The sequence below is a fragment of the Monodelphis domestica genome, chromosome 4 (genome assembly GCF_027887165.1).
Source record: "Monodelphis domestica isolate mMonDom1 chromosome 4, mMonDom1.pri, whole genome shotgun sequence".
NCBI lineage: Eukaryota > Metazoa > Chordata > Mammalia > Didelphimorphia > Didelphidae > Monodelphis > Monodelphis domestica.
In genome coordinates this window covers 32,227,713-32,243,102 of record NC_077230.1, presented here as the reverse complement: position 1 = coordinate 32,243,102, position 15,390 = coordinate 32,227,713, and the positions used below count along the sequence as shown (strand labels likewise).

The 15,390-nt window shown below is 34.3% G+C and overlaps 1 protein-coding gene across 11 annotated transcripts in view; it reads right to left on the bottom strand.

The window, feature by feature from the left end:
* The window catches only part of DMD (dystrophin), a 2,399,796-nt gene that overhangs the window by 583,025 nt on the left and 1,801,381 nt on the right, over positions 1–15,390 (bottom strand). For all 11 annotated transcript variants that reach the window (XM_007493357.3, XM_056797113.1, XM_056797116.1 and 8 more), the window contains one exon: positions 47–201. In XM_007493357.3, coding sequence (XP_007493419.2) covers positions 47–201 — 155 coding nt within the window. The remainder of the gene's footprint in view (positions 1–46; positions 202–15,390) is intronic.

Here is a 15,390-nt window from a genome sequence, read left to right as displayed (position 1 = left end):
CAGCAAATTTAACTGGTATTTGTACTATTCTTAGCAAAAATCATACCTTTTATTAATGTCAGCCCAAGTGGCATTAATGTTATCTGTTATCATTTGAACTTTTCTGGTGTCATCTGTTGAATAATCCCGGAGAAGTTTTCTTGCTAAATCATTAGCCACATCCACATTTATCTGCCATTGGCGAAGATCTTTTGCCAATTGCTGTAAGAAGAGACATAATTAACATTATTTGATGTAAAGACAAGCCATCAAGACATATCTGCACCTACCTTCTCAAGCTGAAGTCCTTAGAATACTCCTTTAGTAGTTTATAGATATCAACATTGAGGCAGGTAGGTGATGCAATGGATAGAATGCCTGTCCTGGATTCAGGAAGACTTATCTTCCTGGGATCAAATTCAGTCTCAGATACTTACTAGCTCTGTGACTCTGGGCAAGTTACCTAAAACTATTTGCCTTCAGTTTCCTCATTTGTAAAATGAACTGGAAAAGAAAATGGCAAACCATTCTAGAAACTTTGTCAAGAAAACCCCAAATAGGATCACAAAGAATCAGACACTACTGAAACGATTGAACAACAAAAGATTTCAACATCAGGATTTGTTTACTTGATTATTTTCTAAATCTACCACATAGATTAGGCTGCCATGACAAAAGTTGAAAACCAAATTTCTAATATAAAATGAAATCTACCATCCTAGTTAAAAAATGATTAAAAGTCAGATAATCTGTTACATAGAAATAAACTTGTGAAAAACAAGAACATGTACTTAACTATTTTTTTAATTTTCTAATTGTGAATTAATGGAAAAGGGAAAGAAATCTATTTAAAAATACATTGCCAAACTTATTGTTTGCACATTATGACATATACTAAGATTTGAACAAAAGCCAGATATCTACCCAAGTTATTTCTTTTTCTGTTCATTAAGTGGCCAAATTGTTTAAGTAATTAGTGCCATCTACTGGAAAAAACTAAATATGCATTAAAAATTATAGAATAAAAATAACAATTGAAATACAAATTTATGTACATTCTCATTTTCTTTCTGAGATCAGTTTATTCATCTATATATATGTAAAATGGGTTAGCAGGCTGTAGGATGTTATAAGTAGATAGAAGTCTGGTCTTGGAGTCAGGAAAATGTGGGTTCAAGTCCTGTCTTGAACTTTTTTAGCTATAGGACCATGCAGAAGGCACTTAATTTTTGAATGACTCAGGTTACTTGAAAATAAAAGCATATCCCTGACCTAAAACTATATTACAAAGCAGCAGTCATCAAAACAATTTGGTACTGGCTAAGAAACAGAAAGGAAGATCAGTGGAATAGACTGGGGGAAAGCGACCTCAGCAAGACAGTATACGATAAACCCAAAGATCCCAGCTTTTGGGACAAAAATCCACTATTCGATAAAAACTGCTGGGAAAATTGGAAGACAGTGTGGGAGAGACTAGGAATAGATCAACACCTCACACCCTACACCAAGATAAATTCAAAATGGGTGAGTGACTTAAACATAAAGAAGGAAACCATAAGTAAATTGGGTAAACACAGAATAGTATACATGTCAGACCTTTGGGAGGGGAAAGGCTTTAAAACCAAGCAAGATATAGAAAGAATCACAAAATGTAAAATAAATAATTTTGACTACATCAAACTAAAAAGCTTTTGTACAAACAAAACCAATATAACTAAAATCAGAAGGGAAACAACAAATTGGGAAAAAATCTTCATAGAAACCTCTGACAAAGGTTTAATTACTCATATTTATAAAGAGCTAAATCAATTGTACAAAAAATCAAGCCATTCTCCAATTGATAAATGGGCAAGGGAAATGGATAGGCAGTTCTCAGATAAAGAAATCAAAACTATTAACAAGCACATGAAGAAGTGTTCTACATCTCTTATAATCAGAGAGATGCAAATCAAAACAACTCTGAGGTATCACCTCACACCAAGCAGATTGGCTAACATAACAGCAAAGGAAAGTAATGAATGCTGGAGGGGATGTGGCAAAATAGGGACATTAATTCATTGCTGGTGGAGCTGTGAACTGATCCAACCATTCTGGAGGGCAATTTGGAACTATGCCCAAAGGGTGCTAAAAGAATATCTACCCTTTGACCCAGCCATAGCACTGCTGGGTCTGTACCCCAAAGAGATAATGGACACAAAGACTTGTACAAAAATATTCATAGCTGCGCTCTTTGTGGTGGCCCAAAACTGGAAAATGAGGGGATGCCCATCAATTGGGGAATGGCTGAACAAACTGTGGTATATGTTGGTGATGGAGTACTATTGTGCTAAAAGGAATAATAAAGTGGAGAAGTTCCATGGAGACTGGAACAACCTCCAGGAAGTGATGCAGAGCGAGAGGAGCAGAACCAGGAGAACATTGTACACAGAGACAAACACACTGTGGTATCATCGAACGTAATGGACTTTTCCATTGGTGGTGGTGTAATGTCCCTGAACAACTTGCAGGGACCCAGGAGAAAAAAACACCATTCATAAGCAAAGGATAAACTATGGGAGTGGAAACACCGAGAAAAAGCAACTGCCTGAATACAGAGGTTGAGGGGACATGACAGAGGATAGACTCTAAATGAACACTCTAATGCAAATACTATCAACAAAGCAATGGGTTCAAATCAAGAAAACATCTAATGCCCAGTGGACTTACGCGTCGGCTATGGGGGGTGGGGGGGGGAGGAAAAGAAAATGATCTATGTCTTTAACGAATAACGCTTGGAAATGATCAAATAAAATATATTTAAAAAAAAGAAAAAAAAGAAAAAAAAAGAAAAAACAAAAAACAAAAAAAAAAGAAAATAAAAGCATAGATTGAGGGAATTGACACACTGGGGGTTCCTTAAATGGAGGAAATCGGAAGCATAAGACAAAACAAATATGGCTTTGGTCCTAGTGCAAAGCAGTAACAAATTCAAGTAGAATGCAATATTTAGTTTTCCTTCATTTGTCTTTTAGTCAGGCTAAACAAAACAAAACAAACAGACCAAAAAAAAAAACACAAAAAACTCTAGTTTTGGAATTCTAAGATTCAGCTCTGCCAGGTATCTTTGTGAGCTTGAACAAATCATTTAAACTCTTTGAGCCTTAGTATCCTCATTTGAAAAATAAGAGTTGAACGAAAAGACCCCTAAGCTCTTTTCAAATTTTAATTCTATGATACCTATGACAAAGAAGATCTAGACACATACTGTTCTCCAAGAACTATTTAACTAATTAAAACACCACATATCCAAAAAGTGAATATAATGTCCTCACATTAATCAATAGACTATCAACCATAAATCTACAATATATACCTGTAGTAGGCTTTATTGGGTCTTAGATTCTCTAAGTTGACCAAATTTACTTGTTAAACCACTCCCAATATAACACTTAACTAGATGCTCTATGTTTGATTTTATCATCACTAACATTATAGCAATGTAGAAGACTGAGGGAATACTGTCTGATTTAAATTAGCAACCCCTTTCTTATGAGCTAATTATTTTAAGTTCTCCTTATTTCACCAAATATTATTTACTAAGTGACATGGAGAAATTTTCTTTCCTAATAGCAATTGCTCATATAATTTATTAACTATTGAAAGGCAGAAATAAATCAAAGATACATATAAGATTTAAGAATATTTTGGCTATAGGAAAGTATACAGTCAGTCACCAATATTTCTGATTATTATACTACATAACTCTTTTTCATTTGAATGGAAACACTATCCCATGCTATTCAGTGATTCAAATTTCTTAAGAATCTTCAACATATTTCTCCCTGAGTTAAATTCAGTATCTAAGAAAATAAGCTAGATGAATCCATTTTCTTTCTTTGAGAATATGAGGAAACAGTTTTTCCAAAATGTACTCTTCTTGCCAGATACTCATAGATTCTTCATAGAATTTTCTCTATAAAATTTCTTTATGTGATAATACAAGGCAGTTTGGTGAGGAACATGGGTCACTTCAACTTCTCACTCTCTGACCTCCCACATTCCATATAGATCTCTATATATCACGTATAAAATACACATCCTATCCTTGGTCCCAGAGGGAGAAGCACTTTATAGTAAGGATATTTTTCAACTGTCTTCCAACTGCCAGCACAAACTGCTTTTTTGAATATTTCATTTGGTTTTTAAAGGAATAGTATTTATAGTCTCTGTGGGATGGCCAAGTGAAAGAGGTGTTACATACATGTTATACAATTATAACTACAACATCTGTTTCCAAAGACATACAGAAGTCATTACAGACTGATATTTTCTTTTTAAGAACACAGAAGCCAGGAGTTACAATTATAATTGCTGTTCTGTAACTTGCCTCTCTCTGCAGAGTTGGGATGTATGTAAGATTTTTAAGCTAAAAAATGGAGAAGACAATGAGAAAGAAGATAAGAATGAACTTTCTTGTTAGAATAGTCTTTATCTGCTAATAAGAGTTTTTGCTTTATTTTATTTTCCCCCCAATTACATGTAAAAGAAGTTTCCAAAATGTTTCAAAAAAATATTGAGTTTCAATGGCTCTCTCTCTTTCTCTCCTCCCACAAGAACTCCTCCTTGAGATGGTAAGCAATCTCAAATAGATTTTTCATGTGCAATCATATAAAACATTAATAAGAGTTTAATGATATAAAATCTCAAATTCATGTTTTGTTTGTTACTTTTCAGTCTCTACCCTGATGTCCCTTACATCATTGCCTGGTACCCTCTCTTCTTCATCTCTTCTTCCCATGTACCAAAAGACCATCTCAACTTAGCTCTCCCTGGAAAAGCCATTCTCATTCCCCAAATCAAGAACTCTCAAAAGAATGGTTACAGCTAACAGAAAAGAAAAACACAATTATTTGATTTTCTAATTAAAATAATTCACCTCAAGATATAAATACAAGAATGTTCATATTTTAAATAATAGCTTTTTAGATGAAATTAATTTATAATTATCAGAATATATGAGGGTAATATTTTTGTTCTGTGAATCTCTCTCTTTTTGGTATCCCACTTTCTGAACAGCTGTCAAAACCCAGATAATATACATAAAACTGTAAGAATAATGAAATTTAAGAAAAAATTTAGTTAACTTACCATTAACAAATATATCCACTTGCTTAAAAACAAAAAAAACTCCTAACATAATTGACTTATCAATGTGACTGTTAATTTTTTAAAAAAGGATATACATTATAATAATAATCTTGGGACCTAACCATGGCTCATCCAATGCTATTTTGTACTTTTCTGATAAAGCACCTCTTCATTGCTATACAAATCTATAAATTATTCAACACAATTGAAAAATACGAATAGAAAAGTAGGCTAGAGTTTTCAAAGGACTATGAAGGAAACAGGAACTGGCAAGATAAATTAGACACTTGTTAGCAAAAAGGTAGTTAAGTGAGTGAAGCTTGACTTCACATCATCACTTTTTTGGCATGGTTTAATGCTTGAATAGCAAAAATGCCCATGAATATATTTTCCCCTTAGGTTTGTGTTCACATTGAAAGTTAGTTTTTATAACTAAGGAAATCCTGACTGAGAGCTAACCTTCACTGAATAATGCCAAGATTTTTCAAGGATGAAAGGCAGATAAAAAAAAATCCAAAAAAATTTCACCCAGCCTTGAATAACACTGAGAAGGTTAAGTCCCTTACCTGAACATTAAGGAAATTTTAAACTGACATTTTATTTTTTTTCCTTTCATAAAAAATAAACACAATTTTCACTATAACTAACTCTAGATTTACTTCATTCCACAGTATTTTGATGACTAAAGAAAAGTCGTTGTCACTATGAACTATTATCCTGGCCTCGCAATATTATTTTACTACCAAACTGCTCAGGGATAACATTTTAATGGTACCATTTTGATATTTTAATGGATCTATGATCAAATCAGTATTAGTACTCCTTCCAATGCTGTGAATAGTAACCCATGAAAATCTCCTCATCTTGTGGGAGCCTTGCCCATTGCTTCCCAAAATTCCTTCTTGAAACACACAAGAAGTTTTCTTTCAGCTTGTTGATTAATTTTTAAACTATTCAGTGGATACCAATGAACTATGTCGGCTTTCTGCATGATATCTCTTGCTCACAATTTTCTCATTCCTCTTTATTCCTAACTAGTCTACAGCTTTTGACACTATTCACCAGACTTTCATCATCCTGGATACTTTTCTCTCTCTAGGTAGCCACTTCTATGTCTTCGATGATCTTGTATTTGTCTGGATGCTCATTATCCATATACTATTACCAACATTTTAATTAAGACAGGGGTCTTTTAAAAATAAAGAATGCTTTCCATAATGTTTAAAGCATAACTAAAAGGCTATATATGCCTTTTATATATATGTATATACATATATACATGCATATACACACATATAAGCAATTTAATCCTTAATATGAATTGTCTCTAAGATTTTGTAGCCCCAAAACATTCTTCTTTTTTCCTCATGTGAATTCAAATGATTTAGAGTATACATATTTTACCATTAACTTCAACATAAACTGTTAAACCACTAACATTTCTAAACAACTGTATTAAAAAACCTAGGAAGGTAAGTACATCAAAGCAAGTGGAAGGGACTAAATTAAGATAAAGTGCTTATATTATGAAAGAGAGAGAAGAAATAAGTGCCCTTTCAGAATCCTGTTGTCTTCAAAGATCAGAGAAGGTGGTAAATAAGACAAGCTCAAGTGTCTGGAGATGGTTTTGTTTTGCTGAGGTGAGCTTAAAAGAGGAAAGGAAATGAGAGAAGAGATTTATCCTAGAAATGGAATGAGGCAGGAGGTTCAAATGTACTCTAATAAGTGAAATATGTAAGAATTTATGGCACGTGGAACTTATTAATTTAATGTATAAACAGAATCTATTCCCCTAACCTTTGGTCAAAAGATGAAAAGTGATTTCATATGACTAATCATAAAATGCTCTAAGTCACTAGTAATAAGAGAAAGCAAAGCACCTATCTCACATTCATTTATTAGAGGGAATAGGGGAGTCTAGACACAGAAAATCACTATGGTTGTGCAGTTATTTTATAAAGCAATTTTTGTATATACCTAAAAAGTTACTGAATCATTTGACCAAGTCACACAACTACTGGGCACAAAGTCCAAACAAATAAAAGATGAATATTATTTATCTGCATAAAATATAAATAGCATCATTTTTTCCTGTTGTATGTAATTGGAAACTGAGGAAGGTACCCATCAATTAAGAAATGGTTAACCCATAAATTACTGTATATAAATAATGGAATATTATAATTATTTAAGAAATATTGAAAGGAACAAATAAAGAAAAACTTGGGAGGATTTGTGTGAGTTGAAACATAATGAAGTAAGCAGAACCAAAAGAACAACTTATACAATCTCTATGACATTATGAAGAAAAATAATTGAAGTATTTAGGAACTTTCATCAATATAAAGACCAACCTTGTCTCTAGAGGACATCTAAGCAGAGAGGCGATAAAAGAATGGTGAAGAATGAGATAAGATTTTGTTAGTTTTTATTATTCTTAATTTGATAAAAACTGACTTCAACAGTTCTATATACAGGGAACATAAAAAGGTTGAATAGGAAACTATCAACCTCTATTAGGTGCAGGTTGTTTTTCAGAAAGTGTAAAATATATTCAGTGTTTGGGTTTTTAACATGGCCAATGTATAGATTTCCTTTGTTTTATTATGCTTATTTCTTATAAGGAAGAGTTTTCTTTTTATGAGAGTAAAGATTGATGAGTGGAGAAATAGTTAATTTTTAGGGATGCAAAGAAAATCATGATAAAAACATCAATGAAACATTCGAAGAACTCACAGAAGAGATGGAGCTTCAGGGGGAAATAAAGATAACACACCAGCTTTGGACCCAAATAGTTTCCTATTCAACCTTTTTATGTTCCCTGTATATAGAACTGTTGAAGTCAGTTTTTATCAAATTAAGAATAAAAACTAACAAAATTTAAAGATAAAAACATCCCAGAAATTAGTTGAAGGAATGGAAGGAGAAAATGCAATAAGATAAGGTTTCATTCTGTTTGAGTAACTGTTCAGGGTCAAGACTAGAGAAGAGAATCAATTTTGCCCAAGGTCACGCAAGTAGTTAGTGGAAAGACCAAGTTTAAAGTCTAATAAAAACAATAACAACAAACAACTAACTTTAGTGCTCAAGGGAAGGTAGAAATAACCCATCCATGTCAATATAATACAAATCAAATCAATAACATTTCATTTGCCACATTAGAACTTTAAAAAATAAAAGATATTTCCTTTGATATTTGAAACATGATTGAGATCTTGCTAGATGGAATACAATAGGAAGTTCCTGTGCAATATCAGAGAGAGAATATATTTGGTTTATTAAAAAAAAAAAGAAACAATTTTGTCCTCAGTATGAATTAATGGTCTGTAAACTTTTACTACAAAAAATATTCTTCTTTCATCCTCATGTGAATTAAAATGACCTATAAAACCTCTCTAGGGCTTTATATAATGGGAATATTGAGATAACTATAAGAAAGCTGTTTCAAGAGTATAGACTCTCACCATTAACTTCAACACTAATCTATTAAACCTCTGACATTACCAAACAATTCTGTTTCAGAAAGTAACATACGATACGGGAGAAACTGTTTAAGAAAATGGCCCTCATTTTCCAGCTTACTGGAATTGATTAATCTTTTCAATAGCTTTGAAGATGGCATAACAGAGTTGCTACTTTTCTGTACCTTCAACAAAGACTACAGGCAGAGAGTAGACTAGTAAATGTTTTATCGGCCAACCTATTAGAGTCCCATTATTTTCTGTCTTACATGACTTCATGTAATGAATTTTTATAATTAAACTAATGGCATACAATTTATTTTTTTTCCTTTTTGCTTTTAGGCCCCATTTCTCTTCCAGTTTCTTTGGAATAACTTTATACCAAAAGAAAGGAGAAAAGTCCTCAAAGTGCTTCATTACCTTAATTTCATTATGACACTTCGGAAAGCATTCTCTTTATCTGTGCCCTCTCTTTAATTTGCTGACTTTATTAAAAGGCTTAAGCAGCCTTGTAATTAACCACTAACCCAGATGCCCCAGGCACCAGAAACACAAATGGTAACTGTGTGTACAATATACCCTATGAAAAATGCCGGAGAAGTTGATGTTAGCAGCCAAGGACTTGCAGAAATAGCATGTTTGGTCACTTCTGTAAATTGCACTTTGCATTCCAAATGCCTCTCTGGTTTCCAGCTTTAACCTTTAATCTCACATGGAGTAGAGAAAGTTAATCTTACTTTCATTCCACCCCATGTTTTATTCAAATCTGGCTCAGCTGGTATAATGGTCCAGAGTTAAGGGTAACAAGTATGGTGTCATGAACAGAATTTCTTAAGAATCACTGGGCTGATTAGGGAGGTCCAAGAGTACTTAATGACTCAGCTTTCTGGATCTCAGTTAGAGTCCCATCCAGGACCCTGCTTGGTATTGATCTTGTGCCTCTACTAAGATAAGCCAATCATCTGAAATCTTATTGCCATGTGGACTGACTCAGCTTTAGATACTCAACTCTTCTCTCCCTCAGTTGCCTCCTCTCAGATGGAAGCAAGGGCAGCTAGATGGTTTGAAGACTAGAGTTCTTTGCCTGAAGTCAGGAAGACATTTTCCCAAGTTCAAATGAGGCACAACTTACAAATGTGTGATTGTGGATAACTGACTGAACCCTTTTGGCCTCAGTTTCCTCATCTGTAAAATGAGTTAGCAAAAGAAATGGTATAGACACTTTAGTTTCTTTGCCAAGAAAACTCCAAATGGAGTCATAGAGTCAGATACAACTGAAATGATTGAACAGCAGCAATAATCAGATTGGGGGGTGCTGGGTGGAGTTGAAAATTCCCCCCCAAAGTCTTCTATTATAGAGAGTTTAGGATTTTCATTGTTCATCAGTGCTTGGTTTGGATTCCACAAAATAATCACTTGGTATGAATTTTTTTTTTATATACTGTGTTATATTTATATCAAGAATTCCATGACTCCATTCAATCTATAGGTTTTTGTATTCTCTTTGTCTTGAGGAATGTGGTCCTTTGAAAGGAAAATATATATATATAGAATAGAAAATATTCTATAATGCTTTTCTGATGGACCTGTGAAATTTCACCTGTCAGTTTGGGGAAGGGCTGAAGGTCTGATAGATCACCTCTTAATTAGCTATCACTAATTAAAGATGCCTTTGGAGGTCCAAGGGAGGGGCTGAAAAATGAGCTCCCCAAAATGTTAAAAACCTGCACCAAGAGTTTCCATTTGTCTTATGATGGTCAAGTCATTTGACCACAATTAATATGTGTTGACCAGCCAATTAATAAATTATTTTTAAGTAAAGAAAAACCAGTCTCTCAAGATAATTTTAATCTCTAAATGGTTCCTCTCCATCCAATTTTAGCTTCCTTTTGTATATTGCCTTCTTCTTTTAAATTGTAACCTTCTTGAGGGCAAGGATTATCTTTTTTTTTTCTAATTTGTATCACCAGCTCTTAGCACAATACGTGGTACATTATTGTTGTTCAGTCAGGTCCAACTGTTCATGATCCTGTGAAACATAGCAAGCCAATATTGTCCATGTGGTCTTCTTGGCAAAGATATTGGAGTGGTTTGCCATTTCCTTCTCCATTGGATTAAAGCAAATAGATGTTACATGACTTGGCCAAGGTCATACAGTTAGTAAGCATCTGAGGATAGATTTGAATGATTTAGGTCTTCCTGACCATAGGTCCAAATCTGAGCCATTTAGCTGTCTTGCATTATACATAGTAGATGCTTAACAAATGATTTTTGAATTCAAGATTGAATTAAATTATCTGAGAAATTAGATCTGCAACTTTGTCCCTCAAAGGCAGTTTCATTGACTAGCCTAGAGGTCTATCTCTCTGGACAAACCAGTGAGAAGTGATAATTAACAGAATCCCTTTCTATTAGTCACCAAGAGATGGAAGAAATAAGTTTTTTTAAGAAGTTAAATTTACAAGTTAAACATTTTTCTAGATACACAAGGCATGGTTTTAATTTTCTTTAAGGTGTGGAAGTACAAAGTTATATTATTCGTGGGCAATTCTCTGCAATTAAGGTCCTAATTAAAGAATGGGTAAGGAAGCACTTAATACCTTACATTTTTTATTCATGCATGGAATAAGCTGAACTGTACAATGTAACCCAAACATAACGGGACACGATTGCAGCATAATTCAATTCCTGACACAGTAACACTGCATTAAATATTTACATAGTTGAACTTTCTCCTGGGAAAGCTAGTTCATGTTACCTTTATGCCATCAGGGATGGAGGAAGTACTGTGTAAGCTAAGAGAAGTTTTATTGTCTTCTATATGCTTCTAGAAAAAAAAGGCATTACACGATTAGGTAGCTTATTGATTCTGTTTCCCTAGTTGAAGGTGAAAATGCAAGGAAGAATGAGTAAAAGGGACAAGATGAGAGCATGCAATGGTAGCAGGTAGAACTCAATACCTTGGAAACCAGATTTTCGACATTTATTCCCCCCCTCCCCCAAAGATTGGTCCAGAATTTTTTTCTGATCTCACTTCAGCCTTGTTTAAATAAGAATGGATTTTTTTTTGAGTTTGTGAAAGAAGGAGAAAAATAGTTCCCATCCTGTGAGGTTGCCCGAGGCAGCCACAGGACAGAAAGGGAAATCATTGCCCCCATGAAATAATTTGCCCCCAAATGAGAATTCCAAATATTGAGTCTTACTTCCTCTTTTGCCTTTGATTAAATGAGCTCTGAGCAAATGAAAATCAAATATAGGTTGCCTCAGTTTCTTTTATAACAAACCCAATGAAAATCTAATATTACAGGCTACAACAGTCCTTAAGTATACCAAATTGTTGTAGTTATTAAAATTAATCAAATCATCATGAAAATATGTCTCCGTTCAAAATAACGTGAATGAGATCTCTAAAACACAGTGGGCAGCCTTGAAAACATTTCTTCAAAGATTTGATCAATTACAAGATTATTCGCTTCAGATACCTTTAAATATTATATATCTAAGTCAGTGAAGCTCAAGCAAGATTTCACTTCTCTATTGAATTCATGTACTCTAGCTCAGCCAAGCACAAAATAGCTAATGCTGTCACATCTGAAAAGCTTTTATGCTGGATTTGACACAAAAGCAATCATAAGGCAGACAAAAAGGGGGAGGGGGGGTCTTGTCCCTCTTCCAAAGAATGAGAAAGGAAAAAATAGAGAGTAGAAAAATTCTGCACCTAGATAAACTTCTTTTGATAATAGAATACAAAATGACAATATACAAAAATACAATACTTTCCCCAGTTCTCATTGCCAAATTGAGGCAATCTTAATGGTCCAGGCAAAGGTTTGAAGACTGGAGAAATTGTTGGGCAGTGAAATTCTGTAATAAGGCTACTGGCAATTGTGGAGGCCACTGGCATGCTATCTTGGCTCTTCTAACAGTTCTAAATGGCAGCACTTATGATTGGTTTCTGCCACAGTTCACAGGCAGAAATTCTGATTAGGTTAAAAGTACTGTAAGAAGCTTCCTAAAATTTGTAAAGCCATCAGTAAAGGACATTTCTGTCATACCTGCATCTTGGCCAATATGAAGAAAAGACTCTGAGTACAGTATAGTAAATGAATGGTGTAATCTGTTCAACTTTCCCCTTTAAAATAGTACATTTTTAACATAGAAAGGAAAATTATTTTTAAGAGTAAGCAAATAAAATTTCAATTATTTCAAATATTATTAACAGGGTAGATTATATCCTATCTAACATTTTATTTTAAATTATTTAAACCCTTACTTTCTGTCTTAGTGAAGGGGAAGACCATGGCAAACAGCATTAAGTGACTTGCCTAGGGTCATACAGCTTGAAGCCAGATCCTCCAAACTCCAGAATGGGCACTCCACTGGCCACCTGGCTGCCCCATTTTAAAGAAGGGATGTTGTTATTGATATTCAGTCATTTCAATCATATTTGACTCTTTGCGACCCTATTTTGGGTTTTCTAGGTAAAGATACTGGAGATGTTTGCCATTTCCTTTTCCAGTTCATTTTATGGATCAGGAAAATGAAACAAACAGGGGTAAGTGACTTTCCCAGGGTCACATAGCTACTAAGTGTCTGAGGCTTAGATTTGAACTCAAGGTAAGTCTTATTGACTTCAGGAATTGCACTGTGTCCACTGTACCACTGTTGCCCTAGAAGGGTCTTTAAAGACTAGTTGATCTGACTACTTTATAGAAGAAAAGAAATGCAAAGAGGTTCAATGACTCATCTAAAGCCACAGAGTTGATTAGTAGGATCTTCAAAACATGTTTCCCTTTCTGACGACTATTTCTGATAGTGAACCCTTCTCCTATTTTCCACCTATCAGAATGACTGGATCTAAGGATTAGAAAGGACCTTTTATTCCAACCAATGCCTGAAAAAAATATCTTCTATAATATCACTGATAAACAATTATTTCAATTCTATTTTTTAAACCTTTACTTTCTGTCTTAGAATTAATACTAAGTAGTGGTAGTGGTAGCGGTTAGGTAAATGGGGATAAGTGACCCAGGGTCATACTGCTAGAAAGTGTCTGAGACCAGATTTGAAACCAGGACTTTTCATCTCCAAGTCTGGCTCTCTGGCTGAGTCACCTAGCTCCCTACTCTCTAAATTCTTCTTGAAGATCTCCAGTGAGGATAAACCTACTACCTCATGAAGCAGCCTATTCCAATTTGTGAAAAGTTCTAATGGCTAGGAGGTTTTGTTTTGTTTTTCCTATATGTCAAGTTTAAAGCTGTCTAAGAGCCACATTCATTGCTTTTGGATCTGTTCTCTGCAACCAAAAGAGTATGATTGCCCTTCCACATGGAAGTCCTTCAAATACTCAAAGATGGCTAGCACAAACACAGAGACAATATGCAGTGAAAAGCCTACTGAACTTGGCAGCAGGAAGATACGTGTCCAGTGTCCAGATTCCATCTCAGATACTTACTGTGTGACACTGGCTTTTCAGTTAATTTTTCTGAACCTCACTTTCCTTAGCCATAAAAAATCTTTTTCAGATCCATTTCAATGATGCTATGATCCTATCTCCTCTCTATGTTTTCTCTTCTCCAAAATAAACTTTTCCAGTATTTAAAACCAAACCTTAATATGGCAGGGCTTCCAGTTCGCTCTCTATTATGAACCCTAGTCCAAATTGTCTATATCCTTTCTAATGTAATGGGGTTTAGATATTGACGAAAAAGTTATTGGAGTTATTCTACCAATATGTTCAGAACCAAACACAGTCCATAGATGTGATCTGATGATAGAGAGGAAAATATTACCTCCCTCATTTTAGACAATATGTCTTCTTTAAAGCAGCCTAAAATATTCCTTTTTTGGCTGTTGTGACATATTTACTCATATTTAACTTGCAATTCATTTGAAATCTTAGCAATTTGTTACAGGAATTATTGTTTATCAGAACACTATTATCCTTCATTACAGAAAATTTAAAAGCTTTTTTTCTTAAAGAAATCCTTAGGGGAGAATATTAAAAACTTATCGCCATTAAATTTTATATTATGCCTGTAACAATTTTTACTATTCAATTTTTGTTATATAAACATGTTAGTTATTCATCCTAGCTTCTTTTCATTGACAAGTTTAACGAGCATACCTTTTGTGTCTTCACTGGAATCACAAAATTATTAAACAGAATAGAGTCAAGGGCAGATCTCTGGGGTACTTCATTAGAGACCTCACTCTACTTTGTATATTTCCCCCTGCCTGGTTTCAATTCCATAGGACAAGATAGCCCTCTTAGAATAAGCTTATCACTTCTAAATTTAGTACCAGGCTATTAACTCAAGCCTTAATTGTCACCACCTCTCTGAGCCTCCTCTCTCTTTTGACCAGAGGGCTAGAGAACAGAATATGAAACTTCAATAATGTCTTCCTATATAGAGGGCAGAAACTGGACTCTCAAGTTTACTTTACTTTGCATCTGTTGTCCTGTTTGGTTTCAGATCAATCCCTGTGCTGGTTGCTCTGTGGTGAGGCGCTCACCCCACAAAATATCTCCTCCTACTTTCTTGCCTCCCTTTGTGCATTGTTTCTCCCTTTAGACTATAAGCTCCTTGAGGGCAGGGACCCCCTTTCTTCTTAATAATTGTGCTTAGCACAGTGCCTGAAACATAGTAGGTACTTACCAATTTTTTGGTTTATTGGATTGGATTCAATCTTTCTCCAAAATAAAATTGACATTAATGGGTAATTCTCTTTGATTTCAGTCATTCAATCTGTGTATAGCATAATATCCTACCCATAGTACATTTTTAGAAAATATTAGGAAAATATGATCTCTGATGTATTC